This window comes from Anastrepha obliqua, chromosome 3, assembly GCF_027943255.1.
Source record: "Anastrepha obliqua isolate idAnaObli1 chromosome 3, idAnaObli1_1.0, whole genome shotgun sequence".
NCBI classification, from domain to species: domain Eukaryota; kingdom Metazoa; phylum Arthropoda; class Insecta; order Diptera; family Tephritidae; genus Anastrepha; species Anastrepha obliqua.
The window spans coordinates 138,972,659-138,994,074 of NC_072894.1; the positions used below are offsets into that span (position 1 = coordinate 138,972,659).

The following is a 21,416-nucleotide window of genomic DNA, read 5'->3' on the forward strand; positions in this document are numbered from 1 at the left end:
ATGGTTCCAGGCAAGGGTCAAGTTGATCGCGTGCTCGGATCAACGTTCGGTCAGCCTGTACGGCAAGGCCCTCGACCGACTCGGCGAGGTATGGCCCGGAGCGAATCTCCAACTTATCAAAAAGAGCGATATTCCCAACAAACCCCGCGGCAGAGCAAGAATTCCTGTAGAGCCATCCGATCCGGAAACCATCCTGGAGCTACTGAAGATCGGAAACCCGAACCTACCCACCGAAAACTGGAGGGTAGTTAAGGTGGAAGAGCCTTCAGGAAACTCCAGACATGTCACGCTGCTCCTGGACCAGGAAAGCGTTCAAGCACTGGACGACCGCAAGGGGATTGTGGCATTCGGGTTCACTACCACTACCATTTGGACCTATCAGCCGAAAAATCTCCTCGCACCCAGCGAAGAGAGTACGGCGGCCCCCGAGATGGATGTCGATAAGCCTCTCTCACAAGTTTCGACGATTGAGTCCGATTCGGAATCAAACAGCGAACTTGTGGGAAACTTATTCAACATTCAACTCGAGGACGAGGATAGTCTCTTAGATAGCGGTGATGACGCGAACGCCACAGTCATCAAATGTCCGTCTAAAAGTGCTACAGATTAATCTGCACCACTCTAAGGCTGCCTCGGCAGCCCTCATTCTTCGTCTCTCTGACCTCAGAGAAGACATCATTCTCATCCAAGAACCTTGGATATCAAACAACAAGATATGCGGCCTGAAAGATAGGCACTACACCTTGTTTCAAGGTGAGGCTAACGTCAGATCGCGCTCTTGTATTCTCATTCGAAAACATATTAATGCTTTTCTTCTTCCCTTTAGCAATGCTGACACCACTGCCATAGAGGTTGAAGCAGTCCACGGCCCGATTTGGATTGTGGCGGCTTACATGCCTTACGACGCAGCGGAGGCGCCTCCTCCTGAAGCAGTGAGGAGGCTCGTCAATACGGCGCATCTGAACCAGAAACGCATCATCATTGGAGCAGACGCTAATGCACATCACATTGTTTGGGGCAGTACAAACAACAACACACGAGGTGAGCAACTTTTTGATTATATTCTAGCGAATAAGCTTGATATATGTAATAGAGGTGATGTCCCTACGTTTCTTAACTCGTCTAGAAGAGAGGTACTCGATATTACTCTTGCTAGCGAATCATGTACACAACTGGTGCAGGACTGGAGCGTTGATAAACAGCACTCTTTTTCCGACCACCAATATATAACATTCACCTTAAAAGCCGAAACGGCAAAACCCATGAAGTACCTTAACAAAAAACGTATGAATTGGATCAAATATAAAGAACATCTTGCCAATGGACTTCCTGATATCAGGCAGTTTGAAATGGCAAATAAAAACGATATCGAAAACGCTGTCAACATGATAACGAAGACGTGTCAAAGCGCAGCACGACAATCTTGTCCCCTGACAAAAACAGGAGGTAAGCATAAACCTTTTTGGTGGACTCCAGAAATCTCAGAACTTCGCAATCGAACTCGGAAACTCTTTAACCAATCTAAAATTACAGACGAATGGGAAGAATATCGACAATGTCTCAAAGACTTTAAGAAAGCTGTCAGAAGTGCAAAACGCACATCCTGGCGATCATACACTCAAGAATTAGAGAACACCTCAGAAGTAAGCAGACTACGCAAGATTCTTGCATCAAACCCAGTCTCTCCCAGTTTTATCATGACTCAAGATGGAACTTGGACTACTTCAACTGACCACACTCTTAGAATACTTCTAGAATCTCACTTTCCAGGCTGTGTTGCCAACCTACCTGCACTTCCCAGCACTCCTCAGAGTAATTATGGGAATAGATCAGATCTAATCAGCTCTAATAGCATCTCTACAGCAATACTAAGCTTTAAAAAATTTAAATCACCAGGTCCTGACAACATCATTCCAGCAGAACTTCAAGAAGGACTGGAAATTCTACTGCCTTGGTTAACAAGGATCTTTAACAAGTGTTTAAATCTCTCTTACCTTCCGACAACTTGGAAGAAATCGAAGGTAGTATTCATTCCGAAAACGGGGAAACCTTCACACTGCAAAGCAAACGACTTCAGGCCCATTAGCCTAACCTCTTTTTGCTTAAAGGCTTTTGAAAAAGTCTTAGATGAGCAAATCAAAACCCAACTTGATACTAAGTTGATCTCTGAGGCACAACATGCCTACACTAAAGGGAAATCGACTGAAACGGCACTTCATTCACTGGTGCAAACAGTGGAAACTTCCCTTCACAATAAGGAGTACTCTCTTGTCGCATTTATGGACATAGAAGGTGCTTTTAATAATATTGAACCCAACGCTATTTTATCTGAAATTGCCAAATTGGGTATTAATTACTCCATCCGAAAGATGATCGAACAAATGCTCCAAAATAGAATAATCACTTCAGAGCTTGGGCTAAGCCGCATGAGAATGTACGCCGTCAAAGGCACTCCCCAAGGCGGAGTACTTTCACCCCTTCTCTGGAATCTCGCTGTAAACAGTTTGCTTCGAAATCTCGAAAAAGCAGGCTGCAAGGTTGTAGCCTATGCAGATGATATTGCTCTCTGCGTGTCAGGCAAACACCTGAATACCCTCACTGAGCTCATGCAACGCTCAATCAATATTCTGTCAAAATGGTGCACCGAATGCGGACTAAATGCGAATCCAGCAAAGACAGATCTTGTTCTCTTCAATAGGAAACAACAATCTCCTCCACTGCAAACAATAACTTTAAAAGGGGAATCATTACTCCTATCTGACTCAGCTAAATATCTAGGAGTTATTCTAGATAGGAAGTTGAGTTGGAAATTGAACATCGAAAACAGATGTAAAAAAGCTTTCATAGCTCTCTATACTTGTAAGAAAGCTATAGGCAAAACCTGGGGTTTTTCACCTCGGATCATTTATTGGATATATACCTCGATCATCAAACCGATACTCTTCTACGGTGTGGTTGTATGGTGGACAGCACTCGAAAAACGGTGCAGAGTAGCCACAATTGATCGAGTTCAAAGAACAGCCTGCCTCCTGATAACAGGATGCTTAAGTACAACACCTACTAAGGCTTTAAATACGTTGCTTCACTTGTTCCCTATCGATCTGGCTGGCAAAGCGATTGCAGCGAAAGCAGCGACACGCATGAATGCTATATCGAAATGGAATAAGTATCTTGGCCATTCGGCCATACTGAACAGGAACACTGTTATCTCTTCCGACATAGACTATCATGTAAGTCTTCCATCACCACCCTTGCTATTCTCCTGTTCACTCCCAACTAGGGAAGAATGGAAGACAAATCTAACCGAAATCGATGGCCCACTGATTATATATACAGATGGTTCAAAACAAGACGGTAAAGTGGGATTTGGAATCTTTTCCAAATCCCCTCACATCAATCTATCATTTAGATTACCCGACTACTGTAGCGTATTCCAAGCGGAAGTATGCGCTATCTGGTATGCTGCGAAAACTCTCTTAGAAAATAGAATATCACTAGAGGATATCCGCTTTTTCACCGACAGTCAAGCGGCCGTTCGAGCACTCAGCTCCTCTTATACCCACTCAGATGTGGTTCGATCCTGTCTCTTATCTCTTAACGAGATAAGTGTTCAGAATTCTGTCCAAGTTATCTGGATACCGGGTCACAGTGGATTCGAAGGTAACTGCAAAGCTGATGAGCTCGCAAGAGCTGGAGCTGCGCAATCAAATGTTAGTAACTTACCCACAATCCACATTCCGCTCTCAACATGTAAATTACTCATTGATCGAGAATTTCACAGCATTGCTGATCGGAGGTGGCGAGTGGAAACTACTTGCGTTACGACCAGACAAATCTGGCCATCCTACAATCTGAAACAGACAAAAACCCTTATAAGTCTTTCGAAACACGAACTAAGGCATATAATATCTCTTATCACCGGCCACTGCCTGTTGGGCACTCACGCACGTCGGCTCGGGGTTCCTCAAAACGACCTGTGCAGATACTGTGAGGACGAAGATGAGGAAGTATCGAGCAGACATTTGCTGTGCAGTTGTCCCGGTCTAGCCAGAAGTCGCCTCGCTCTTCTTGGCTCTCCAACAATTGACAATCTTTCAGTACTCTCGAACCTGAAAATCGAATCTCTCATCAAATTCTCGAAACGAATTAATATCTTTGACCAAAATCCACAATAAAAATCTCGGTTAGGTGGGGAAATCATGTAACATAATGAGCTCCAGGGCAACACAACGGACCCAACTTGCGGTCTATGTGGCACTCCGATGCGGGGTCACCCTTAAACCAACCAACCAACCAAGTATATAAAAAATAAATGAATAAATTATAAATAAATAAATAAGTGAATAAGTGAATAAAAAAGATAAATGAAAAATAAGTAAATAAATAAATCAGAAAAATTAAAAACAAAAAAATCTAAATAATAAATAAGAAATAGGAAAAAAGTAAATAAAAAAAATAAGTGAATAAAAAACATAAATAAAAAATAAGTAAATAAAAATAAATGAGTAAAATATAAATAAATAATGAAATAAATACAAAAAAGAAAAATAAATATACAATAATAAATAATAAATAAAAAAATAGAGAAAGAATAAATAAGTGAATAAAAAATATAAATAAAAAATAAATGAATAAAAAAAAATTAAATAAAAAAGAAACAGCTATGCCCAAACAAGCCACCATTGTATGCGCCACTATTTTCAGTACTCATATTATAGCATTCTAAGTCGTTCGTTTTCGTATTCACTTTCAGCTTTTCGACTAAATTAAATTATCTAAAATTGTAACAAGCTTAGGAGGAGCGCATTAACAATATGGTTATTGAATATTCATATACATATCTAAATATGTATGTATGTATACATGTACACACGTACGTAAGTAACGCATTTAGTGCATACTAGTTTTGAATGTAAAAGTTGCTCTGCTTAAACTCAAATATAGTATAGTACATATTCGCATTTATTTAGTTTCAACTGTGCATGCATGGCGTATACGTAACATACCCCTTTAGCGCTCACAAATGCAATTGAAAAACGCCATTAAACTATTAAACACACACCACTAAAATGGCAAGCGAACCACGAGCTAAAGTGAAATTTAGCAAATAAAATAGATGCGGGCATTAACGAAAATGGCAAATGAGAAATTCCAATTAAATAATTAGCCCATCGGATAGTTGGCCGTTGTTGCGTTGATGCTTTTGAAATATTTTGAGTAGAAATTATGCAAAATTGTACTCAATTACCTGTTAATGTAGCTTAATCCACTTTTACAAAAATACAAAATTCACTGGCATTTCAAAAAAACACAAAAAATACAAAAATGCCTCTAGGAATTTTAATTAGCAAATGAGGCTGACCACAAAAATGTCAAGCTAAATAATATAGCAATTCAAAAAAGTATGTTATTATACACACCAATACATATGAGCGCATAGTGTACATTGTAGGTAGTGCACTGTATAAAAGTTAGTTGTTTGTTGTTAGACTGGGCGTAAAAATGAGTTGTTTCACAAACTGCTGATCGTCGCGTTGTTTAATTAAACGAGGCTAGACAAAGTTTTGCAGGCCATGCAAGCCTTTATTTTCCACATTTGTTGATAAATAAAACGATAATAAAACTATACACACATTTTTGATACGCTTTTGAATGGTCGGTTAATACTTAAAATGATTAATTTCTTTAGTATTCTACAATTTATGGATAGAGCTACCAATTACCAACGATTGTGGACTCAAATTTAAATATATAAATATGTGCGTTAGGCCACTTCGCCCTAAAAAAGTTGCGGTTTGCATCGGAGTTAAAATTTTACTATTTTTAAGAATTACGTCAAAATATAATATTTCGGATTTTTAGATATTTTAAGATTTACGTGAACTGAATCGATTTGAAAGTAGCTACAAAAATTTAGGTTTTATTGTACATAAAAAATGAGATTTTGGTGATATTTTTACCAAAAAGTAACCTCCCAAGAACGAAGAGTTTAAGCTGAAACAATTTTTTTAAGCAACAAATTTTTAATTTTTTTTTATTAACGTAGTCAAAATAATACATTTTGTTGTTGTTGTTGTAGTGGTATAGTATTCCTACTGAAATATTCGTAATTAGCGACTAACGCTGTTTTACTACCACTGTACTCGTGTGATGATGTCTTTTTTTCAAGTCAGATCTATTTAGTGAGATCTAAGTATAACATCAAACTTTTTATCTCTTCGTCTGAGATTTCATAGATTTGCTGTAAGAAGGGCTTGCCGAAAGAGCGAAGTCTTGCTCTAGCTAGACTTGGACATTCGCTTAGATAATGGAAGATACTTTCTTTCACCCCTTCCCCTCCACAGCTTCTGCAGATGGGATTGAGAGAGAGGTTAAGTGTGGCTGCGTGATCTCCCACTTTCCAGTGACCTGTAAGGGTTGCAGTGATGCGTGAAATGTTTGTTCTCTGGATGTTGTACGACGGCCGTGTTTTTCTTGTATTTATCTGCTTCCACCTTCTTTCGGCTAAAGCATAGTAGTGCGAAAAGAGGTATAAACCGCCACTGCCATCTCTGTTATGTTTAGTGCCGATCCTTTTCTTGTTAGTTCATCTGCCATCTCATTACCCTCTAAGTTCCTATGACCGGGAACCCATATCAGAGTAATTTGAAGCCAATGACCAAGCAGCTGTAGTTCGAGTCTGCACTGTAAAACTAACTGGGATGAAATGGAATTGGAGTCTAAGGCCTTAATAGCTGCTTGACTATCTGAAAAGATAGCTACTCTTGCACCTATTTCTTTGTAGTAGTTTAGTGAATTGCATTCTTCTCTGATTGCTAGCAGTTCTGCCTGGAACACGCTGGCATAGTCAGAAAGTCAGATTGATTTGGATATGTTGAGCGGCTCCGAACAGAGGTACCTTCAAATCGGTCCAGTTCGCGTATATTTTAATTCTGCGAAATATTTTTTCAGAATTTTTAAATGCGAGTATAATAAAATTTAAAATTCGGATGGAAAAAGTCAGTAAGAAAATGTATTTTTCCTTATTCATCATTTACTTTGTTCCCTTCAAGGTAATCCTCTCTTCAGCTATACCCGTGCCAGCGCTTTTTTCCAACCTCCATTCTATGCGTTTGAGCTCTCTCAACAATGTGGGATTTTTCTCCTCCATTATAAAAAATTTCCGTTGTCGTTGTTGTAGCATCATAAACATTCCCCATACATATACGTGGAATGCTGCTGAAGTGACAGTCCTTGGCGGTTAAAAATTCAGGTAGTTCCGGTAACAGAGAACCGACTATCGTGAGAACTGCAAATCTTCGTTCTTCTATGGCTCATTTTAATTTTAGGAACAGAAAATGTCGCTGGGGGCCAAGACTGGTGAGTACGGTGGCTGAGAGGCATTACTATGGTCTTGTTTAAGGTCGAAAAATCACGAATAAGGAATGACGTATGACCTGATGCAAAAAATTACCAAGCATGTCTAACTTTTATATCTGTCAGAAACAAAACATAAAACTAAAAATGCAAAAAAATGGCTGATAATGTCAATATATGATATGCTGGAGATATGCGAAATTTTAAGTTAGTTTTTTTTAACACAGCTCGCATACTATTTTTGTATAGGAGATATACATAAATCAAATTGAACTTACATACATTTCAAATTAAATAATAATAAAAAAATCATGTATGCCATTGACGTATTTGTCATTAATTGCGCACATAAAAGTATTTAAAGTGCGGTAATTGAGCAATTTATTAAAACCACAAATTTTAAGAAGCTTATTTTGAAATTATCGCTTGATTGTGTGCTAATCAATATTTGACAAGAAAACATAACAGAAGCCTCAAAGCATGCGCCCTAAATACTAAGTAATGTATGGGTGAAAATTTCTGAAGTGGGCTATCCAAAAATCTTTGCGTCTCGTTTTCCATAATTAGAATTTAAAAAAAAAAATAAATAATTCAAAGTTTGTTTCCCTTTTAATATATATAGAATTGTAATTAAAATATAGAGATGTTCTTTCAAATTTGGAATTTTGTTCTGGTAGCTACGAGATCCAACTTCATTAGATAAAAATTTTGTTTCTTTCATTAGTTAGGCAAAAGTAATCAAAATCAGACGTACACTACTCGGACTCAAAATTCATGTTAATTTGTGTAACGAATACAAGTTATAGAGACTTATTGTCGGCTAATGAACGATTAGTAAAAAATTCACGACGTCGTTTGGCTGGGGGGAAAAAATACGAGTTACCATGGAGACCAAATGGTATACGTTTTACGAATTATCGAAGGGACCGAACTTTGCTACGAGTTACGCTGTACATATTTTTTTGTTGTATTGACATGAGAATTTTCAAATGCGATAATGCCAGACTATTTGCACTTAATTCTAACCCGTTTTTTATTGTTTTTATTTATCATGAAGAAATTTAATGTTAGTAAAATAAATATTTATATTCAAAACAGGTAAAGAAGTGTACGGCGTAATGGAAATTTATAACACATACATATGTATGTATATCTATATCCGGCACATGTTTTTTTTTGAGAAATTTCACAGTCATGTGAGCATCACATTTATAACTTTAGTATTGTTTGAAATAAGATTATACATATATTGTAAATATTTTATATATTCGTATATATTAGGATAGCCCAAAAAATTGACTTGCTTGGAGCTACCCCTTAAATAGGTTCTATGGCAATAACAATAATTTGTTATACAATTATGTTATTAGATGTTCAACCAAGCACGGTTTTTTAAACAAGCATACAAACGAGCTGGTCTTGAAATCAGCATCGAAAAAACGAAAGTGATGGCTAATGGACGATTGAAAACAAAATGCAAGTCTTCGTTAAGATATGCTTGCGCGGAATACCGCAAATCTGGTGACCAAACCACATTTCGAACGAGTTGTTATACATTCGGACTCAGCAAAAAGTTGTAGCTAAAGAAATCAAAACCAGAAAATGGAAATGGATAGGATATACCTTAAGAGAGACCAGTAGGTATAAAGAAAGACAAGGCGATGGTGAGAATAATCATTCTTGAATACATGGAACCTGCAGCGTAACAGAGGATAGCCGAAGCACCAGCAATATCGAGGCGAAGAACAAGCGAAAAGGAGACACATGGAACGACATATGCAGAGAGTTGCCGAACAGAGTTGAATACAGACGAGGCCCTATGCCCCAGGAGGGAAAACTGACAGCAGTCGTAGTAGTAGTTAAACAATTTTTAATGTAACAGCATACTAATAAATCTAGTTTCTAGTTGTAATATACAAATATACTAAATTACAAAATAAAGAAAAAACTACAACTTTCTAGGTAAGATAGAAAAAGTTATTAAATATCAAAAACGATTTTTTTAAATAATTTAAAGAAGCACTTTGAAACAATTTAATAAAACATTATAGTTTTATTTCAATTTTTTTACGTTAGCAATTAAAAACAAATAAATAATTGTTTTTATATATAAAATTTTGGGAGTTTTCAGTATTCTTATAAAAATAATTTAAATTATTAATATATTTTGCTTTAATATATCATATGGCGTAATTTTTTGGATATTTCTGAAGAGGAAATACGAAAAGGTGATTTTCTCCCATGAGAACTCAATGGTAATTTACAAAGCTTGGCGGCCAGCATAAATATTGCATAAAAAAGTTAAGAAATAAATAAATGTCTAATTTCTTTTTTTAATTTGGGAAGTTCTTAGGATTCCTAGAAAAAATAATTTAAATTATTATTATTTTTTTTAATAAATATATCTTGGCATAATTTTTTGCATATTTTTGAAGGAGAAATATGAATAGGTGTATTTTCAGTGGTATTTTTCGAAACGCTAGCGGCCAGGGTAAATTTCATACAAAAATGTCTCATTTTCTTTGAAAAAAAATTTCAAAGCGTTGGCGACGAGAATAAATATACAATAAAAAAAGTAAAAAAAAAAATAAATGTCTCATTTTCTTCGTAAATTGTAGACGGTAGCATTGAAAAAAAAAAAAATTTCTGAACCATCCTAATATACATACAAGTACATATACATACATATATGACATACATAAATATGCCATACAAAATATTCAGAAATACTGGGAAGATTATCATAAAATGACTATGAAAAATAGTACGAAATAAATAGCAGAAGGAAGAGTATAAATTGACAAAAAATACTTGCTATAATAGTAAATTGCGGCCGCCGCAGCCGAATGGGTTGGTGCGTGATTACCATTCGCAATTCACAGAGAGAACGTCGGTTCGAATCTCGGTGAAACACCAAAATTAAGAAAACATTTTTCTAATAGCGGTCACCTCTCGGCAGGCAATGGCAAACCTCCATTTCTGCCATGAAAAAGCTCATCATAAAAATGTCTGCCGTTCGGAGTCGGCTTAAAACTGTAGGTCCCTCCATTTTGTGGAACAACATCAAGGAGGAGCTCGGCCAAACACCCAAAAAGGGTGTACGCGCCAATTATATATATATATAATAGTAAATATAAATATTATTTAGAGACTTTCGCATGTGGGGAAGCACTTTCTTCCAACTACGTGGTAGTATTTGACAAAGAAATAATTGCTCACAATATTTGATAGTTTAAATAACGCAGAAGGGCCTAAGAATATTTCACAAGAAAGCTGAGCAGGAGGATCATATATTTTTTATTTAAAAGTTTTACGAAATACTGGATAAGTATACATGAACGTAACATACACACACACACATTCCCCTACACTTAAATAAAATATATAAACATATGTAATATATGTATTTCCCTTCTTTTTACTTTATTTCGACACACTACCTGCCTCGTGTTTTGTTGGTCTGCTGACTGATTTAAGTAATTCACATCATTCTGATAATGGCGCGCATTTGTGACAATTTGTCAAGTGAGACAGCTCAACAAACGGACTGCCACTTCAGATCTGTTTAATGCTTTTATTGCAATATTGACGTAAAGTGACTGCTCTGATAAAAATATTTGTTGTTATTATAGTATATATGTATGTATGTACATACCTATATTATTCAAACAATTGTAGCTGTTTGCGCTTATAGGCACTCATGCGAATTTAGTTTCTCACTCCTCGCGTTGGTGGGAAATTTTAAGTGTCAGATTGAAAACAACTCCCACTTTATGTGAACAGTTTTTCCTTGCGTTGGTGCATTCCTACGTGTGTGCATGATGTATTTGTTGGTCTGTGTGCATGCACTACTTATACTCATATTATAAACATAATATTGAAATTCTAGTTGTTACTGTTTGCATTTACATATTGTCTTGTTTACACACATCTTTCCACTTATAAAATTAATTATCTACATATGTTACATACATATACATATATGTATGGAGCTACGCTCCAGTATCTCAACTTCCCATTTATGAAAAGCTCTCCACCGATCGTTGCTCCAATTTTAATTTACACCTTTTACGATGCAGATAATAACAAGTATACCTATAACAACAAACAACAACTACTTATACGACATTAGCAAATAAAATGAAATGATACTACAATGTACGATGAGTGCTCATTCTACATACTCGTACTACTTACTCGTATACGAATATTACCCCTATCACGATCTGTTCGACGCCTGTTTATTTATCGAGCAATTAAAATGGCAATTAAGATGGGTCACCAACAACTAGTCTAATGAACGATAAACAACAACGTGACAATTCGCGTAACTCACCGAATGAATATAAATATAGACACACACATACATTTGCATGTACGTAAGCACTGTACAACTACGTAAGTAAGCGCGCACTTAAGGAGGGAACATTTTTTAGGAGCTCAGGTTGAGATATGTACATTTACAGAATTATACAGTGAGTTTCGGAATATTTATTACGTCTTTTTATTTATTACGTCTAGATATTAAAATTTTGTAATTTATTATTGCAATAAAAGTAAATTGAAAAATAAAAGAGCAACTTATTGACTGATTAGTGTTTCCATTCCCCTCCAAGTTGTAGTTTTAGTCGGGCTTGCTGTACAGCATTTGTAGGAACAAAGATTTTTGCATTGTGAGAATAAAAATGGGTTTGAGTAAATTAAATCGTTATTGAGGTTTAATGTATTACTTAGGCCGAAAATACATATGCACAGGGTGCTTCATCTAGCGTCTGAAATTTTAAGTATCGATTTTTCTTGACTTTCACAGCTAAAATAACATTCCCGATGTGTCAGAAATTTATTTTGTGGCTAGAAGAAAATCCGAATCGAATTTCAAAAACCGAATAGCCAACCGGTGATGCTTGCTTGATTGATCGACTAGAAGCTGCAATTTGACTGCATTACATAGATTATTTTTTGTATGGCGCTGTTAAGCATAAATGTTATGTCAACTATCCACAGGCGATTTAAGAAATTGCCAATGGTGAGAAGAGAGAATTTATGGAGCGAATAACTGGACTTGCAAACAACAAAGAGCGCTTAAAAAAGTGATTCGGCTTAAATTACACGAATAAACAACACACCTAATAATGTACCGTTTTATTTTTACATGCATCGGTGGAAATTTTAAAACACCCACAGCCCCTTTAATGGGGATTTGAGGATGCGACAGTGTTCGTAAGCACATTTCATTCATTATCATTGTTTATCCTTGCTTAAATTGCATAGGTGCGTAGTTTTGCGTACGTACATACATATATTAAAAGCAATGAAATGGTAGAAGTGTGCGATAGGTATTAGCGTGACGCTAATGAGACTTACTTTGCATATTACTGCAATTTGGAGGTCTAATTGCTTATTACGTAAATGCAAAACTTTTGGAATTCTCGTTTTTTTACAGCATAGCAAACAAGTACGAGTTTATGATTTAAAAGAAATTAAAATAAAATAATGATAATTAAATATAATAAAATAAAAAAAAAATAAAGAATACTAATGGGGTTTCACGTGGCATTTTAGAGTAAACATTTGTGGAGAGAGGGCCACAATTTTGGGGGAAAAATAAGAATTTGGCAGTCACGATAACGCAAACTCTCACAGGACTCTCATTGTAAATGAATTTATTGCCAAGAACTGAAAAAAAAACTTCAATAAACACCCAGAGTCAGCCATTTTTAAAAACACATAGAACATCAAGACAATTTAATAAAATATTTTATTACGCCTACTTTTGGGAAATTCCATATGCTCTATAGACCAGCATTACCATGATATTTGGATGTAAATAACTTTATTTATTGCGCCACAAAAAAGCACCTCATAAAAAATATCTGCCGTTCGGAGTCGGCTTGAAACAGTAAGTTCCTCCATTTGTGGAACAACATCAAGATGCACATCAGAAATAGGAGGAGCAGCTCGGCCAAAAATTACACGGGAAATTAGTTTAACAAAAGTTGAAATTGAATTTTGCATGAAATTTGAATAATATTTTCAATCTCAAAGTATTAAATACTTCAAACAGCAGATTAATATTTATCTCGTACCATAATTTATGAGTTCAAAGTATTTAGAACTGGTAGGTGAACGCTTTGTTGCAATGAAAAACCAGGATTATCTCCAAAAATCAACGAAATAGTGTGTAATTTTTTTTTAAATAATAAGAAACCATCTGAAATAATCATTGGAATCATTAAATGGTGATCCTTAGACAACAGTGTATCAGATTTTGACCGACAGCACGTCGTATTTATCGTGAATATCGAGAAATCGACAGCTGGTCACCTGTGCAAGATAACGCTTCATCTTAACGGTCAAGAACTGAGTGCGAATTTCTGACAAAACAAAAAAAAATTATTGGGCCTGAGCGCGGCTGACAAGACGAATTATCGGACAGATGGAGATGTTTAGATTGCAGTACAGGCAACTAAATTTGGATATATTAGGAGAAGTGGCGAAATACAAAAGGGTTTCACAAAATTATAATTTATTTATGGCGTCGCATCTCAATCATATTTGACACTTGTAAACGAGACGGCTGTGCTATACAAAAAGGCAAGAAATGGAGCGCGTAGAGGTCAACATAAAAATTTCCATCACTCAAAATAATTTTTTTTATTTAATAATAGTTATTCAAAAGCAAAAAGGATGATTAATTTTGCGCCAGCTTGGAATTATTTTTTGTGGAGTAACTGTGGTTTACACCTTCAATGTCTTACTGTTAAAATCGAATCTTGTAAACAGAGAATTATTTTGCTATAAATATTTGAGCCTGCTCGACTGCAGCTAGAAAGCCCTCCAAAAAATCATGTATATACATACATATGTGTACATATGTATAGGTAATTGCACTTTATTTGGTGTGCGGCCGAGCTCCTCCTATAATTTGTGGTATACGTCTTGATTTTTTCCACAAATGGAGGGGCTTACAGTTTTACTCCGCCTTCGAATGGAACTTTGTTTTTTATGAGGAGTTTTTTTCAAGGCAGAAATATACGCGGAGGTTTGCATTGCTTGCTAAGGGGCGACCGTTATTAAAAAAAAGTGTTTCTGTAGTTTGATGTTTCATGCTCAGAGATTCAAATCTGTGCACTTCCGAATGGTAGTCACGAACCAATCCATTCGGCTACGGCTGACGAAATTTACCAAGTCGAATTTGTGAAGATAAAAGTTACCAATTTTGGTAGAGTTGCCTATAAAAAATGCGATTGCCCTATCACCGACGCCTACTCAAGGCGGTGGCAGGCTTTCAGGCTCTGAGTCCTGAGGTTCATAATGTTTTGAAAAACATATTTTATATGACGTACAGTATCTTAAATAGTTATTTGTCTTACTTATTCATAAATGAAAAAAAATCGAGTTGATGCAAAATTATGCGCTTCATAAATAAAAGTTTCTTAATTCTGTAAACTGCAATTATTTCCTTTTTTTACTTACATGAGTTCTTCCATTGCTGGAATTTGTGGTACAGAAAGCAGGAACAAATGAAGAAGATCACCGACACTATGAGCAACGTCAGTATAACACCAATCCAGATGTCACTGACTACGGCCGGTATATCGGACTCAAGGCGCGTATGTATGACGCGGGAAGGTGGCACACGACCACCAAAGGCGTCCAGAAACTCATTTGATCCGCTAACCGCCACTTCGACGTCCTTACGATCCAACGAGAGATTACTGAACGTCGTGTCTAGGCCAAGTGCCAGACGCTCCAGCTTATTAATGAGTATCGAATAGTTCTGCGGCAGCTCAAAAAGCTCAAGCTTATCTTGCGACGACGTGGTTGTATAATTGGTGGTAAACACTTGCAACTCTGACATGTTAATGCTTTCTTGGGTTCTTATTCGTAATGTTTTATGTGCTATTCGCAGTTTACTTAGCGGGCACTTAGCTAAATGGTGTGTTTCTTAAGTTAACGTTACTTATTGTATTCTCGCTGAATTCCATTAATTGTTTTTGGATCGACACTGAAATAATACTTGTCGACTTTATTCGCGCAGCTTCATGTCGCAACTGAAAATACGCGAAGGTGTAAAATGACAAAATTTTAGCAGATTTTTGAAAGTTTTTTCCACCGCCATTGACGTGCCTATTGCTGCTGTCTTTGTATGTTTTGTGTTTTTGTTGGAGGGGGCAGGGGGACAGGGAGGCAACCTAGTCGGCTTGGCAAGTGATGTGCGGGACGCGTGCGCAATTGCGCGTTTGCCAGCGTTCAATTCAAATATTTATTAACACACCGATGCTAATAATTTGGGTTAATAATTTAAAATCAAAACAATTCTAAGAGGTTTCCTAGCAACATGCTGCATATGTATGTGTGTATTTACACCACCTTTATGTGCGCACGAAGTACGTATATATGTATGTATGTAAGTAAAAGCTGAGCGGAGACAATGTATTGTCGTGCCATATGCCCTGCAAACCTACTCTTATGGTTACGCGTACCAACTTATGCTTATGTGCTTGTGTGTTTGTGTAATATTTGTTAATATACCCTGCAGAGAGAATTTGAGCTTGAGAGACAAAGTTTTGGTAGAGAACTAGTCCGATATCATTAAATGGCATCTATTTTGTTCCACGTGTTGCGAGTAGCGACACCTGTCTTCAGTGTGCGATAGTAGGTCGCTTCGAATAACTGTTAATTTTTGATTAGCACAAACTAACAGCTTTTGGCGTTCGCGTGCATAAAACTCGAGCAAAGTAGGGGAAATTGAGAGAGTAAATTGACATTCATTTTGAGGGGAAGCTGATAGTTTCTGCTGGTAGAATTTTTATTAGCAGCTATTTTCCTGTAGGAAAAGCAATTGATCGAACACAGATGTCTGACGAATTCGAAATGTTATTCGGCGACAGCCAAAGTCAACGCTTTTGTTTAATTTTACACTGCATTCAGCAATAAACGAAAGAAATCAAGGTGGCACACTATTTCATAAATCGATTCAAATATGCGCATACGCTGACGATATTGTGATTCTTGTGAGCAGTAGGGAGGCTCTTCAGAACGTTTTCATGCGACTAGTGCGAGTTACAAGATCAGCGGGCCACAAAATAAATGAAGAAAAGGCGAAATACATGAAACGATCCTTTCAAGATAGTCACATCAGTATCGGATGTTATATTTTTGAGCGCATGCAAGAGTTAAAATACTTAGGCGTAGTACTCAGCATAAATAAGGACCCATCCTTATCAATACAAGATCGTATTCAGGCAGATAACAGAGCATACTTTGGCTATATCAAGCTTAAAAAGTTTTTGAAGCAAATCCTGAAGCAGAGAGAAGGAGAGGTTGGCCAAGGCGCCGTTGGTTGTAAGACGGAGAAACGATATACGAAAATGAGAACATAGTGCGAAAGCGGGCAGTCAAAAAAAAAAAAAAAAAAAAAAAGGGAGGCGTATTGTGGAAGAGGCAATGGCCAACGCGGGATTGCAAAGCCAATATGATGATGATTTGTTCGACGTAAAACGATTCATGATGACTAGCCAAGCCTTACTGAAGAGAAATGTCAACACAGTTTGACATTCTCCGCCATCAAACCATAGTTATGGACATCGATAATTATTATGCAGCTAAAAAACACATCCGATATGTAGTACGAGTATTAAGGGGTCCTGGGGGTCTAGAATTTTCATAAAACCGATTTTGTTTTTGATATTTCGAAAGTATAGAATATTAATATTATTAAGAATATACTGTTTAATTTTTGGAAGGATATTCCCGGAATTTTTAATTCTATACCCGTTTTAGCAGGTAGAGTCAGATTCGTCACGCGGCCACTCTAAAAACTTTCCACTCAATTATCTCAAAACCACTTTTTTGGGCCTGGTGTTGTTAAAAAAAAAACTTTTCAACCCAATCGTCTGAAATTTTAATACAATATTAATTTTAAAATGTTGTTCCCCACATCAATGGCTATCGTCCGTCCTAGAATCATATAATTATTTCCTATTTTTTGATTAAAAAGCGAAAAAAACCCTATTTGTCGAAAAAAAACAAACGTGCCATTTTGTGATTTTTTTTTTATTCTAGTATTCTGATTAATATTTTTTTTGGTTTTGGTTTTTGTGTTTCAGATTAACAGAAGAGCCAAAATGGACAACACCGTCCAATCTTCAGCGCCATTTTTAAAATTATTAAAATTGAAAAAAAATTTTTTTTTCATTAAAAAATTTAAATATCGCTTTTTATTTTTTTTATTGCATCCTCAAAATAAATAAGTAAACTAAATTTTCGAGCTCTAGACCAGCGGCACCCTTTAAGGGTTTAAAATGGCGAGCTAATGCCACCTTCGAAATAACAACTCGCCTTTGTTGAATTTAGTACTAGTTACGAACTAACGAAAAAGTGATACAACAGAACATCTGGCGCTACCTAACACGTTTAATTGTAATTCATCAGTTATTTATATATAAAGTATTAGTAGTACGAACTAGTCACCAACCAGACCAAATTCGACAGAAGTGCAGTAGTTTCATACTAGTATACGGATACTTTTTCCTGCAGGGATACACTACCAACTTGCGCGCAACCTTATGACCAACACATACGCATACATATGTATGTACAACTATGTATTTACATATATTTATGCATCATATGCATGTATTAGTTCATTTGTGTGAAAACCATATAAAGTAAAAATAAATATTCTACAACATATATTTATGAATGCCTATTTGTTAACGCTGTGCGATGGAAGCTTAGATCGCGCCAAGCTGCTCAGTGGAAGCGCTAAAATGTACCTCTTTGAAATTTGAGAAAGTCACGCCAAGAAGCACCGAGAGTTTTGGCAACTCATAAAGCGCTCAGGCTAAAAATCTCATAATATTTAAAGCTCTGGAAAGTAAAAGGGTAGATAGGCAAAGAGGAGAGGAGAGAAGTAACAGAAAGAAAGAGATAGAATAGAATAGATACAAAGAGGTAGGTAGACCTGTGAGAATTTCCCCAGATTCGTTGGTAAATCTGAAAATATCCGCCAGTTTGAGAGAACGAATTTTACTCATTTTAATGACATCGGAAATAAAAATTCGGAGCCTCACTCTGGCAAAGGCAGGACACTCACAGAGAAAATGCTCAGTGCTATCCGTTTCCTCTAAGTAAGACAGGTAAATCGGATCCTCAATGATTCCAATGGTGGCCATATGCTGATCTCATGAATAGTAACCGAACGTCTTTTTAACCAAGTTTTAGAAGAAAATTCAACAATTTTCTATTCGGGCTTGTCGCAAAACACTTTGCAGTTCTGCAGCCTTCTAGACAATCTAATCGCTGATCCAATTCATGATTCCTGCAGAACTGATTCCGATTTTTGACTCAAGTTCCTGTGGGGTAACCGCTGATCCACAGTTAGTCGATTCATCGGAAATTTCATTCTTTGAACACCGCGGTGTTCTGGAACCCATATAAGTACAAGTTTATTTCGTCTTGCAACAGAACTAAGCTTCTTCTTACATTCTTGAACAATCTTTGAGGTTTTCTTTGCGTTCTCCAGAGCCTTCAGTGCAGCCTGACTGTCGCTAAAGGCTCCAATCAGTTTCCTGCTCAATCTTCTCTCAATTATTCATTCGGCTAGTTTTAGAATGGTAAAAATTTCCGTCTGGAAAAAAATTGTTATTCCTTCCATGGCGTAATGATATTCGTTTAAGTATCACCTATTTAATTCATGAACCCATCGGTAAAGAAAATATTCATAAAATTTGAATGCACTCATGCAATGCAATACCAAATGAATATTTAATTTACAGCGGCCTCGGTTGTGGATTCGAATCCCACGTAAACCACGGTCCTCGCACCTTACCAAATTTACTTACTTTCCCTGTTTCTAAAAAAAAAACCAAAAAAAAAATTCATTCCTCAACCCCAAAAACGTATCCCTTCCATCCTTACTCCCGCACATTAGTCAGCCATTAGTTTCATTGTGGCTGCTAGAACAAGCAAAAACAAAGAAAAATACACAGTTCCACATTGTACCAGTCGCGCCAGCAAGAGGAAGCGGGCAACCGGGGTAATAGTGTAGACACACCAAAATTTAGCGAAGTCCTCAACCATCTGTGCTATCCTTCTGTCAGAAAAATGTGAAACACAGATGGCGCTCTAAGCAGTAAGAAGGCGTTGTTCCTAAACAACGACAGGTGGGCATTCCCACTATTTAGGACTGGTAACGGCAGACTAATCACCTACCCTGTCAGAAATCAAAATAGATTAACGAAACCAACGCAAGAATGAGTGTCTTGTCGAGACCTTATGCTCCCGAGAGGAGTGAACAAGGAAAACAAAAAAATTTATTTACATAGCTTGATTTTATACTGAATAACTTTATTTCAATCATTCTTAAATCATTCAATGTTTTTCTGAAATCTGCGGTTAATCACTCACCGAACCGCCAAATTTGTGTTAATCATGAATTAGTGGATCGTTCGGCAAACTTTTGACGAATACTAAATAATTTGTGCCTGCTGGTGTAACCTCATTAGTTGCATACCCCTTTAACCCCTTGAGTGGAAATGACGCCTCGTCCGTCAGGATTTTCTGTACTTAACTCGAATTTGACTGGCGTCGCCCGCAATATATTTTAATGCTTAAAACTATATGAATTTCTTTAAACTTGTAAAAATAAGAATATTATTATGGCACATGGTCTTTTTTATAATCTAGCTAAATTGACCTTAATATAGATAACGGTTTTAAGAGTTTTTTTTTTAATAAACCCTTAGTTTGTCTAATTGTTCGGAGTTGAAAAGGAGTTTTAACTTTTTTTATTAAATCCAATTCGTATAAAATAATCCTAAAAATGTCTGAAACAATTGAAAATTTATTACACGAAAGTAACAATTCTGAATGTGAAATATATGCGGAAGACACATTAGAACAATTGGAATATGAAAGGGATAATTCATGTGAAAGTGAAAGAGATGCGAATAGCGAAGATAGTTGTGTAGGTTCCAGAATTAGAAAACGTGCAAAACGCCTAAGAAGCTACTATGATGAAGTTGATGATGATTCAAGCACTTTATAGCACGAATGGACCTGGGAAGATAAAGACAATATTCCCGAAATAACTGAGTTTACAGAAGTTCCAGCTACAAATTTTTGCTTTTTACGTAAACTAGTAAAGATGATTTTTGGGAAATGTTAGTAAAATAAACTAATTTGTATATGAACAGGTCAAAAGCTGTGAACACCATAATAAAAAAAAATGATCAAAGAATGGTTTCCTGTAACTTCCGATGAGATGAGAGCGTTTTTTGCGCTTACTATCATTATGTCACAAGTAAAAAAACCTTGGCTGCAATGGAACTGGTCAAAAAGATCTATTATACACACTCCGATATTTGGGAAAACAATGCCTTTCGGAAAATATTTGGCTATTTCTCATTTTCTGCATTTTATTAATAATAGAGAGGTAGGCGGCAATGATAGAATAAGAAAAGTACGAACAGTAGTAACTTATTTGAATGATACAATACATTTCGATAACTTTATACATCAAAATGTGATATAACTATTAATGAATCTCTTATGAAATACAAGGGGCGTTTGAGTTTTATCCAGTTAAGTCCTTCTAAAAGAGCTCGATTTGGAGTAAAATATTATAAAAGATGCGAAGTTGATAAACAGGGCCAGTTGTTAGCATGTTTTTCTATTACACGAAAGTTCATGAAAGGATACAAAAAAATCTTTTTCTATATGATTGATGTTGCATTTTATAATGCTCGTGTCTTGCATTCCAAAATCCACGACAGAAAGCAACAATTTACGACTTTTTGCCTTGAGTAAACGCCAAGGTAACATTACCAAATTACAATACACGAGGACAGGTTAGGAATTGGGGTCATTTTCCAGAACGCGTTCCTCTAAGTAATAACAAACAAAATCCTTCAAAAAGTTGTCATGTTTGCGCCAAACACAAAAATCGAAGTGATCGATGTAAAATGGCTTTACATTCACCAGATTGCTTCGAAAAGTATCACACCCTTCAGGATTATTAGTTGTAGTTAATTTCCATAAAAGAGACGCAATAT

General features: G+C 36.4%; 1 protein-coding gene across 5 annotated transcripts in view; it reads right to left on the minus strand.

Moving 5' to 3' along the window:
• Positions 1-21,416, minus strand: part of LOC129243150 (uncharacterized) — a 65,003-nt gene that overhangs the window by 32,599 nt on the left and 10,988 nt on the right. For all 5 annotated transcript variants that reach the window (XM_054880313.1, XM_054880315.1, XM_054880316.1 and 2 more), the window contains exon 2: positions 14,833-15,410. In XM_054880313.1, the coding sequence (XP_054736288.1) occupies positions 14,833-15,217 (385 nt within the window). In that variant the 5' untranslated portion in view covers positions 15,218-15,410. The remainder of the gene's footprint in view (positions 1-14,832; positions 15,411-21,416) is intronic.